Here is an 11,911-nt window from a genome sequence, read left to right as displayed (position 1 = left end):
AAATTTTGTCAAAATTTTATTTCTATAGAAAATTTTGTCAAAACTTTATTTCTATAGAAAATTTTATCAAAACTTTATTTCTACAGAAAATTTTGTCAAAATTTTATTTCTATAGAAAATTTTGTCAAAATTTTATTTCTACAGAAAATTTTGTCAAAATTTTATTTCTATAGAAAATTTTGTCAAAATTGTATTTCTTTGTTGTTGTTTTTTATTGCAGCTTAAAACCATACATTGACTAAACTTCAAGTGTAGCTTAACCAACAGAGGAAAAGAGTCTATAGGGCTTTGCCCAAATAAATCTGACAAACATTCTTTTCCTCTGTTGGTTTGGTTAACAAAAAGAATGGAAAATTTTATTTCTATAGAAAATTTTGTCAAAATTTTATTTCTATAGAAAATTTTTGTCAAAATTTTTTTTCTTAGAAAATTTTGTCAAAATTTTATTTCTATAGAAAAATATTTTATTTCTATAGAAAATTTTGTCAACATTTTATTTTTATAGAAAATTTTGTCAATATTTTATTTCTATAGAAAATTTTGTTGTTTTTTTTTTTTGACAAAATTTTTTATAGAAATAAAATTTTGAAAATAAATTCAATATCATTAAAATTTTTAAATTTCATGTTGAGTCATACCCTCAAAGTCCATTGTGAGTAAGTTATCCCTTTTTAACGAATTAGTAATTTTCCCTTGCTTGTGCAAGCTAAATCGTTAAAATTCGACACATTTACAATTCAAGGGATATTTATACACCCAAAACATTGTTGCTAATAGGAGAGATCATAATATATAATGTTTGAAATACTGAAATAAACTTCTAAAATAAAATAAGAAACAAAACCATTTTTTATTAATAACCGAAAACGTTAGGTTAGGTTAGGTGGCAGCCCGATGTATCAGGCTCACTTAGACTATTCAGTCCATTGTGATACCACATTGGTGAACTTCTCTCTTATCACAGAGTGCTGCCCGATTCCATGTTAAGCTCAATGACAAGGGACCTCCTTTTTATAGCCGAGTCCGAACGGCGTTCCACATTGCAGTGAAACCACTTAGAGATGCTTTGAAACGCTCAGAAATGTCACCAGCATTAATCCACCGCTGAAAAACTTTTTGGTGTTCGGTCGAAGCAGGAATCGAACCCACGACCTTGTGTATGCAAGGCGGGCATGCTAACCATTGCACCACGGTGGCTCCCCGAACCGAAAACGTTGATAAAAAACTTCTCTAATTTTTGGAAGATTATTTTTGGCACGAATGACAACCGTGATCCCATGAGTCATGGCACATTCGTGAGTGATCTAAGATATTTATTGCTTGTGTTAAGAGAATTTTTGTGAACCAAGAGAATATTAGTGAATTCCGACAATGTCTTCGGCTCCCACCCCTGGGGATACGAAAGTCGACAATCAACTTTTTTTATTTCCAAAAAGGTCGAAGTCGGCTGATTGTAATCTTCAAATTCGACCAATACATCTATAGTAACTCTGAGAATGCACAAAATTATACGCTCTAACTGCAACTCAAAATTTTTAGAAAAGTAGATTTATCGAAATTTTGGAAATGTCGAAGTAAAAAGAGAAAATCAAGTTTAAAATAAAATTTCGTGTTTTCACGGAAAATTTGGGAAAATATGAACTTCTAAGTTTCAAATTTGTTTATAAATCCGTCTGGTGTAATGCCCAATTTGAGAAAACGAAAGAGAACGAAAACTTGCTCTTAATTCTTCGTTGGTTCCTTAATCTTCGGATCTGTCAAACAGCGCTTGACACAGATGCATCATCTATGTATAATTTAAAATTTATGATCCGGATAACATGAACAGTGATGAACAAGTAAGTATGCCCGAAATTTGGGCCGGACTAGAATTGTATGGCCTCCATCACGCCACGGATTTCTTACTTAATTCAAATAAAGGCAGTTAGTTGACTGTTAGTAATGCGCAATCGAATTACTGTGGTGATAGTTACGGAGGCTAAAATATCTTAAAACTTCTCAAGATTGTCTTCAACTTTGGAAGTTAATTCAAATGAAGGCCATGTTTTATAAACTTGTAAAATTTCCTGCAAATTTCCCAATTCCTAGTGTAATATTGTAATTGATTGTACTCTTTATTTATTAACAGCAGTTGTAATGAGAAAATACAGCATGTCTGAAATATCCATTAGAATACAATCCATATATATTTGATTAGTATTTTCCTTGTTTGTAGTCAGGTTCATCTCCGGATGGCTTAGTTTTACGTTTTTGTATAATACCCTAGATTGGGAATAGAAAAGATAGCAATTGTCTAAAAATAAAAATTGGAATATTTGTTTCATTACCTGAATTTTTTGCCATTCCCTGTCCAACTCGGCTTTTTCACTTTTTTCGGTTTTATTTTTGCGGGTCTTACGGCCATCCTGCATTTTAACACCATATTGAAATGCTGCTTTTGGCAATGCTTCCTTTGTACTCATATAATCCGAGTATTCTTCTTGCGTATCAAAATCCCATCGTCCTATTGGTCCCTTCTTATTACCCAAGTCCATTTTAGTGTAGTCTACTTCGTCATCCGAATCGTCGATGGCATCGTTCATCTCCTCCAAACCAGGATAACATTCAGCGTATCCTTCAGGTTCATTTGCAAATCGTGACACTATTGACTTATTTATTTTAGGTGGTGGAGGTATAGTAGTAATAATTGGTTCTGCTTCCTCCACAGGCTTATTACCTTCATTGAAATAGGTTGCGGGTTTTGCTGGTATTCCAGCAGACGATGTCTGCAAATATTTATCAGTTTTCGATTTATCAGGTTTCAGAGTTGGCTGGTAATCTCCAATATCATCATATATGGAATCACCAACAGGAGCGGCTTTATTGTGTAAGGCCTTCGAGGAGGAATTTAGTTCGTGTATATCTCTTTCTTGGAATAAAGGTTTGTCTTTGTCACGTTTCTTATTTTTCTTATTACGACCCCCAGCTCGTAGGTACGATAGAATTTGAGAAAGTTTATTGATCACAATATCATTAGTGGTCAATGTTGCCGCATCCTCCCGATTTAGAGGTACTTCATACTTCGAACGAATTAACGTAGTAGGTATATCCGTTTCTCCGGTATCGTCTTCCTCCAAATGGATGACATAAGCCATTCGCCCCGGAGCAAAAAGTTCGCAGCGCTGTACCTCTTTGGATCTTCTAGCTTGAATTAAGTTGAATATGTTGCGAGCCATAGGACCTTTTATGTTCATATTATTGTCTTCAGCCTCTCTACGCTCCGCTTCCAAACGTTCTGCTGCGGCTGCTGCTTCTGCCATCTTCATTTTTTCCGAAGCAGCAGCGGCTGCTGCCATCTCTCTTTCTTCTTGTTCCTTGACATGTAGTTCAGATCTAACCTTTTGAAGCAAAGCGTAATCCAAACCTTTCACCAAATGAGTATGTTCCATGTCACCACCCAAAAATTTGGATTCTTGAATGATTCGTCTCCTTCTTTCTGCTGCATCTATTCCCGATTTCATATCAGGAGCCACTGCTCTGTAAGCATTAGTAGTACTACTATGACCAGGAGTTCCAACATTTTGGTAATCTGGATTGGCACCATCTCTTCTCTCCCGAGCACGATCTCGGTATTTCTCCGACAATTCCTGTAATTTATTATCTTCCTGTTTTTTTAAGGCTGCATAAAAATTTTTCTTTTTACGTCGTAAATCTCCTCTTTCGCTGCTGCTGCTCGTGTGTGTTTTCTTTTTCTCTGATGATGCTGGAGCTCCTGGTGTCGCAAAAGTAGCGGTGGCAAGATTGGTACTTGTACCTCCGGGTGGAGCTCTTGGAGTGGCCAAAAGCTTACGAAAATCATCGTTGGTTAAACGCACTGAAGGAGGCGCTTCTCCATGGACAGATTCCGACATAATGAGAAAGAAGTTATGAGAATTTGGTTACAGATCCACTTTACTTTCTGTAGGATGTGTAAATTCTGAAAAGCGAACAGCTGGTACAAAAAAACACAAAAATATCTATCATCAATCATACCATATTTCTTTTAAAAATAAATTCATTAGTAACAAGGTGGCATCACTGCACCATCCGTACCGTAGGCAAAGCAAATTTGATTTGAAAGCAAGACCTAAATACATACAATGTTTTAAGGTGGGTACTAAGTTTGAGTTTAGCCGCTAAAACCGAAATTAAATTAGTAAAAACAGTATAAAATTGTACCACTTTGATACAAATTGTTTTAAAAATTGATAGGGAATATCCCGAAGCAACTTTTCACGATGTTTATATTCTTTTTAGTAGATTATTCGAGAAAAGTAATCTTGGTGATTTTAGCGGCTGAACTCGAACTTAAACTCACCTTAAGGGTGAGTATTAAGTTCGAGTTTAGCCGCTAATTTTCACTAAAGTAAAAAGTAAATCAGTAAAAAAAGTCATAAAATTATACATATTTGTTGCAGGTTTCATTATAACTTGATGGGGAATAACCCCAAAGCAAATTTTCACAAAGTTTGTATTTATTAAAACGGATTATTAAAGAAAAGCAATCGTGAAAAAATGACGATTTTAGCGGCTACACTCGAACTTAATACTCACCTTAAGTAAAGAACCAGAAGTGAAATATGGGGTCACAAACTTGGCCATAAAACCCTTATTTATCAACCGATCTTACTCAAATTTGGCTTACTCTAATCTTCTATAGTACTGAGTATATGTGCATCCAAATCGGTTCAGATTTAGATATAGCTCCAATATATATGTAGCTCCCGATTTTCAAAAATTTGCTCTTATAACCTTATTTTTGACCATAGTGGCCTCATTTATTAAACGATCTTACTCAATTTTAGCACAAGGTAACCTCCTGTAATATCAACGAAACCTGCAAAATATAATCCAAATCGGTTCAGATTTAGATATGGCTCCCATATATATGCATAGCTCGATTTTCCCAAATTTGGCCATAATACTCTTATTTATTAACCAATGTTGCTCAAATTTCAAATTAACATGTATTAGCCGATCGTATTTAGACTTACATCTACGTGTAGATTTAGATATAGCTCCCATATATATATATATATATCGCCCGATTTTGATAATGGGGTCAGATTGCGTTCATTTATAAACCGATCGGCGTCAAATTTGTCACAAAGTAATCCAATTGACAACCCTTTAAGTGTGCCAAATTTCATCGAAATCGGTTGAGATTTAGATATAGCTCCCATATATATCCATCGATCGATTTTCCTAATTTTGGCCATAATACTCTAATTTATTAACCGATCTTACTCAAATTTAGCACACAGTAATCTTCTGCGGTATTAACCAAACCTGCAAAATATCATAGTAGATATAGCTCCCACAAATATGTTGCGCCCGATTTTCAAAAATGTTTCCGTAATAACGTTATTTTTGACCATAGTGGCCTTATTTATTAACCGATCTTAGGTTAGGTTAGGTTAGGTTAAAGTGGCAGCCCGATTAAGATTCAGGCTCAGTTAGACTATTCAGTCCATTGTGATACCACATTAACTAAAAGTACCTATTACATATGGGCACTTCTAGCTTTAACCGTTGAAACTTCTCGATTATTTTCTACAGTTGAACCAACCAGATTGTTCCAAAAACATTAGCAGACTGCTACAGTTAACGTTTTCTAGGTCCTCCAGTAATGCAGGATATATATATATATATATATATATATATATATATATATATATATATATATATATATATATATATATATATATATATATATATATATATATATATATATATATATATATATATATATATATATATATATATATATATATATATATATATATATATATATATATATATATATATCGCTCGATTTCCCCAAATTTGGCCATAATACTCTTATTTATTAACCAATGCTATTCAAGTTTCAAATTTTTATGTATTATCCCATCGTATTTAGATTTACATGTAACTCTTACATAATATAATTGCCCAATTTTCACAAATTTTGGATTTATTTCGGGCTAATCGGATAGAAAGTTTAGATGTTAAAAATGTAATGTGTCAGATATATAAAACAAACATAAACTGTCATAAATTAGGACGGGCGGAATTTTTAATAACCACTACTATAGAACAGATCACAGGAATAGCTGGACAGTTACGAATATTGTTTCTATAGAAGTAAAAAATCGATTTATAAATGGTCTATCAGTTATGGACATTAGAGGCCATTAATTTAATGTAAAGAATTTCAAGTGGCTTTGATGAAACAAACTTTCTCCCAAAAGACCGCCTCAGATGGCACATTGGCAGAGATTTAATTTAAAATTACAACTTCCAAGGACATCGGGTGTATATAGAGATTTCTCAAGTAATTATCTCCATACACTGAAAAAAAATATTGTCGTGAGGCCAAAGATTTCATGTCCTTAAAATACGAATGCAAATTTTGCTTAGCATAGAAGACGCATTTCTCTAATATAAAAATTTTCCCCTGTCCAAAGCCTTTTCAATGAAATCGTATTGTCCTTATAATTAAGTGAGTTTACTTAAAAATGGGTATCATAACATGAAAGACAAATTTTTAGTGTAAGGTCAACTTGACTTTAATAATTCAGAAAAATTCTTTAAAATTAATGAAATTGTCTTTAAATTTGTTGTCTTTTTGCAACTTGACTACAAAGCAAAAAATCGTTAAAAAATAGGTCATGTTTTTCAACACTTTTAAAGATGTTTTTTATTTGAAATATAGCATAATTTCTACTGGAAGTCGAGCCTGAATTTGGAAAATAAAGTTGTCGTTAACTCGTTTTTAAAGGTTGATAGCATATGAAGAAAAAAATCTGAAAAATCGAAAAATCAAAATTTGCTTCCTGCAAGCAAGTACACAAAACCCACATTTAAAAGAGAATTGTGTCTTAAAAGTATCCTTACTTGTACTCTCCGCTTCTTTTGCTCGGAATCAATACCAAAACTGGTACAACAAAATCTGGGCCGATGGGAAATTTCCGCATTTATTTATGGATCTCAAATAACTCAAAATTTTTGACAAATCTTATGAAAATTTTAGACTGGGAAAATTTTCTTAAAACAAATCGGAGATGGGTTTTTATGTAGGTGCTATATCACATAATTGTCCGGTATGACCCATCTTCGAACTCGACATGGCTGCCAAAAATTCAGAAAGTTAGGTTCTACTGCTATATTGTTTTAAAATTGTACCATTATAAAGAGTATATATATGGTTTAAAAAACGATAGTCTAATATGTTAACAAGTATATACGGCCGCAAGTTCGGCCAGGCCGAATCTTATGTACCCACCACCATGGATTGCGTAGAAACTTCTACGAAAGACTGTCATCCACAATCGAATTACTTGGGTTGTGGTATCTTAAAACTTCTTATTCCTGCATGGTTGTTGGATACCATATACTAACATCACGTACCAAATTTCAACCGAATGGGAAGTATTTTGCTCTTCCAAGGGGCTCTGGAGGTCAAATCTGGGGATCGGTTTATATGGGGCCTATATATAATTATGGACCGATATCGACCAATTTTTGCATGGCAGTTTGATGCCATATATTAAAACCACGTACCAAATTTCAACTGAATCAGATGAATTTTGGTCTTCCAAGAGGTTCCGGAGGTCAAATCTGGTGATCGGTTTATATGGGGGCTATATATAATTATGAGCCGATGTGGACCAATTTTTGCATGGTTGTTAGAGACCATATACTAACATCACGTACCAAATTTCAGCCATATGGGATGAAATTTGCTTCTCTTAGAGGCCTCGCAAGCCAAATCGGGGGATCGGTTTATATGGGGGCTATATATAATTATGGACCGATGTGGACCAATTTTTGCATGGTTGTTAGAGACCATATACTGACACCATGTACCAAATTTCAGCCGGATTGGATGAAATTTGCTTCTCTTAGGGGCCTCGCAAGCTAAATCGGGGGATCGGTTTATATGGGGGCTATATATAATTATGGACCGATGTGGACCAATTTTTGCATGGTTGTTAGAGACCATATACTAACACCATGTACCAAATTTCAGCCGGATCGGATGAAATTTGCTTATCTTAGGGGCCTCGCAAGCCAAATCGGGGGATCGGTTTATATGGGGGCTATATATAATTATGGACCGATGTGGACCAATTTTTGCATGGTTGTTAGAGACCATATACTAACACCATGTACCAAATTTCAGCCGGATCGGATGAAATTTGCTTCTCTTAGAGGACTCGCAAGCCAAATTTTGGGGTCCGTTTATATGGGGGCTATACGTAAAAGTGGACCGATATGGCCCATTTGCAATACCATCCGACCTACATCAATAACAACTACTTGTGCCAAGTTTCAAGTCACCTATAAATTTCACCTATATAAATACACTTCGAATGGCCTGAAATCCAGTACTTCGTTTTTCGTTTAAAAATCCAAATCGAATCTAATTTTTCGAAATATTTCTTTAGTTACAAACATATGAAGTGTTTTTAAAATTTGGTTTCGTCGGAGTCGAGCAAAATTTATACGACTCCGGGCTCCGACTCCAGCAAAATCTTCAGACTCCGACTCCAAGACTCCGACTCCGGCTTCACAGCCCTGCTCAAACCTATACCAATGTTACCCCACAAATGCTTATGTTTACTAATTCAGTTGGGGTGGTTTAGGATATTATATAGTCGGCCCCACCCGACTTTCTACTTTACTTACTTGTTTAACAATGGAATCAATATTAGTGGCATACAAACTCCTTAAGTGCAAAATCAACTATAGCTCATAATATCAGACATTTCTGTTCAGATTGCGATAAAACTCCGGTAACCATGTACCCCTCAAAGTTCTTAAAAATGGAAATGCGGTTTATCTCCCAAACCTATACCATTGATACCCCACAAACAATGTTTACAAATTCAGTAGGGGTGGTTTAGGGTATGATATAGTCGGTCTCGCCCGACTTTCTACTTTACTCACTTGTTTAATTAAAACAAGTAAGGAAAGTCTAAAGTCGGGCGGGGCCGACTATATTATACCCTGCACCACTTTGTAGATCTAAATTTTCGATACCATATCACATCCGTCAAATGTGTTAGGGGCTATATATAAAGGTTTGTTCCAAATACATACATTTAAATATCACTCGATCTGGACAGAATTTGATAGACTTCTACAAAATCTATAGACTCAAAATTTAAGTCGGCTAATGCACTAAAGGGTGATACGGTCAAAATTTGGTCAAGGGAAAACGCGTGTAAATCGGTGAAATCGTTTATTTAAAAAATCAAATTAAATTTCTTTTTCAAGTCCAATTAGTATAAAATTCAAGAAAAAATATTCAGTTAGGCTTTCGCTTTTGCAAATCCGAATTGCCGGGCCTCATGCTTGACACCTGCCATCAGATTTTGTACAGCCACCTTGTCCACCTTCTTCGCCGCAGAAAGTTTGCCTTGAACTGCTGCTCGTCCTTAGCAGTTTTTTTGGTCTTCTTTAGGTTCCGCTTGACAATAGCCCAGTATTTCTCAATTGGGCGGAGCTCTGGCGTGTTGGGAGGGGTCTTGTCCTTGGGAACCACCTGCACGTTGTTGGCGGCGTACCACTCCATGGCCTTTTTACCGTAATGGCAAGATGGCAAATCCGGCCAAAACAGTACGGAACAACCGTGTCTCTTCAGGAAAGGCAGCAGTCGTTTATTCAAACACTCTTTCACGTAAATTTCTTGGTTGACAGTTCCGGAAGCTATGAAAATGCTGCTTTTCAAGCCACAGGTACAGATGGCTTGCCAAACCAGATATTTCTTTGCGAACTTTGACAGTTTTATGTGCTTGAAAATATCTGCTACCTTTCGCCTTCCTCTTGCCGTATAAAACTCCTGTCCCGGAAGCTAGACGGCTTTGACGTAGGTTTCGTCGTCCATTACCACGCAGTCAAACTTCGTCAGCATCGCCGCGTACAGCCTCCGGGATCGCGCTTTGGCCGTCGTATTTTGTTTATCATCGCGATTTGGAGTCACTACCTTCTTGTAAGTCGATAGTCCGGCTCGTTTTGTGGCTCGATGCACGGTTGTAGACGATACACCCAGCTTATTTGCGGCATCTCGGAGAGAGAGGTAAGGGTTTCGCTTGAAACTACCGGCAACTCTCTTTGTCGTCTCAGCGGCTTCCGGTTTTCGATTTCCCCCCGATCCAGACTTCCTGGCTGTCGACAAACGTTCCCCAAACACTTTAATTACATTTGTAACGGTTGATTTGGCAACTTTTAGCGATTTTGCCAGCTTTTCGTGCGAGTAGCTCGGATTTTCGCGATGCGCGAGCAAAATTTTGATACGCTGCTCTTCTTGCTTGGACGGCATTTTGACAACTGAAGAGTGAATTCCAAAATCAAAATAGGAGCAACATTCTACACACACACACCTTCAAAATGAGGGGTGTTCAGGTTTTTTAAATGCAAAATTGAAAGAAATACGTCAAGTTTATATTGACCAAATTTTGACCGTATCACCCTTTAGGGTGGAACACAATGTTAGTAAAAAAAATATGGGAAACATTTAAATCTGAAGCAATTTTAAGAAAAGTTTATTTATGATTTGTCGCTCGATATATATGCATTAGAAATTTAGGAAAATTAGAGTCATTTTTAAAACTTTTCGACTAAGCAGTGGCGATTTTACAAGGAAAATTTTGGTATTTTGACCATTTTTGTCGAAATCAGAAAAACATATATATGGGGACTATATCTAAATCTGAACCGATTTCAACCAAATTTGGCACGCAAAGCTACAATGCTAATTCTACTCCCTGTGCAAAATGTCAACTAAATCGGAGTTAAAAATTGGCCACTATGGTCATATAAGTGTAAATCGGGCGAAAGCTATATATTGGAGCTATATCTAAATCTGAACCGATTTCAATAAAATTTGGCACACTTGACTATAGTACTAATTGTTATTCTTGTGCAAAATTTTAAGCAAATTAGGATAAAACTCTGGCTTCTGGGCCCATATAAGTCCATATCGGGCGAAATATATATGGGAACTATATCTAAATCTAAACCGATTTCTTCCAAAATCAATAGGGTTCTATTCTGAGCCAAAACACATACTTGTGCCAAATTTGAAGTCGATTGGACTAAAACTGCGACCTAGACTTTTATTACAAAAATGTGTTCACGGACAGACGGACATGGTTATATCAACTCAGGAGCTCACCCTGAGCATTTTTGCCAAAGACACTATGTGTCTATCTCGTCTCCTTCTGGGTGTTGCAAACATATGCCCTAACTCATAATACCCTGTTCCACAGTGTGGCGCAGGGTATAAATATAAAAATGTTCAATCATTGACATAATAAACTTAATGTTTCTATCTTGATTAAAAAGTTAATTGTACCAATTAAATTATTTTATATTAATTTATATTAAAATAGCTTAATTTAAGGCAGACATTTTAACTTCCTTGGTACGACATTTCTTTGTCGTCGAGATTTCATCAAGATTTAACAGGAATATGTTTGTTATCATGTACAATTTTGATTATATCAGCAAAATAAAGTGATTTTCAACTCGAAACCCGAATATAGTAACGGTAATTCATCAGAAATAACAACCTTATTTTTGATTAATTGATACTTTATATTTTCATAAAATATTGTAATATCCGTTAATTCGCTAAATTGGCCTATTAAAGACTTTGAATTGTTAAAATGAATGGAAAATGAAATAAATAATAAATAAAATTGAACATTTTACCCAAAAATTGGCAGCTTTAATTTTTTAAATGCAAATCTGTTTAATGTTTAATGTTTCAGGTACACTAATGACACACCAAATATTATTGAAATGCAAGAACAAACGATCAAACATTTTGTATATCCAAAAAAGGTGTAAAAATCCAGTTCCTGTAGATTCTGATAAAATGGTTTAACTTATTTCCCTGATT

General features: G+C 35.3%; 1 protein-coding gene across 1 annotated transcript; it reads right to left on the bottom strand.

The window, feature by feature from the left end:
• Positions 1-2,093: 2,093 nt before the first annotated feature.
• On the bottom strand, positions 2,094-3,979 carry beag (IC cytokine homolog beag). The gene is made up of 2 exons (XM_075290631.1): positions 2,328-3,979; positions 2,094-2,262 (listed from the first exon to the last, which is right to left on the bottom strand). Exons 1-2 carry the CDS (start codon positions 3,888-3,890, stop codon positions 2,194-2,196), a joined length of 1,632 nt encoding a protein of 543 aa, XP_075146746.1. The 5' UTR covers positions 3,891-3,979; the 3' UTR covers positions 2,094-2,193.
• Positions 3,980-11,911: the final 7,932 nt, after the last annotated feature.

This window comes from Haematobia irritans, chromosome 1 (genome assembly GCF_050003625.1).
Source record: "Haematobia irritans isolate KBUSLIRL chromosome 1, ASM5000362v1, whole genome shotgun sequence".
Taxonomy (NCBI): Eukaryota; Metazoa; Arthropoda; class Insecta; order Diptera; family Muscidae; genus Haematobia; species Haematobia irritans.
Note: the sequence above shows the minus strand (reverse complement) of the source record. Positions and strands in the feature narration are given on the sequence as shown.

Bases quoted from the DNA above. Each gene is read 5' to 3' on its own strand.
- beag (XM_075290631.1), bottom strand. From the start codon at position 3,890: ATGTCGGAATCTGTCCATGGAGAAGCGCCTCCTTCAGTGCGTTTAACC. The intron at 2,263-2,327 runs GTAATGAAACAA...TTCCCAATCTAG, and splicing joins GGGAATGGCAAAAAATTCAG to GGTATTATACAAAAACGTAA.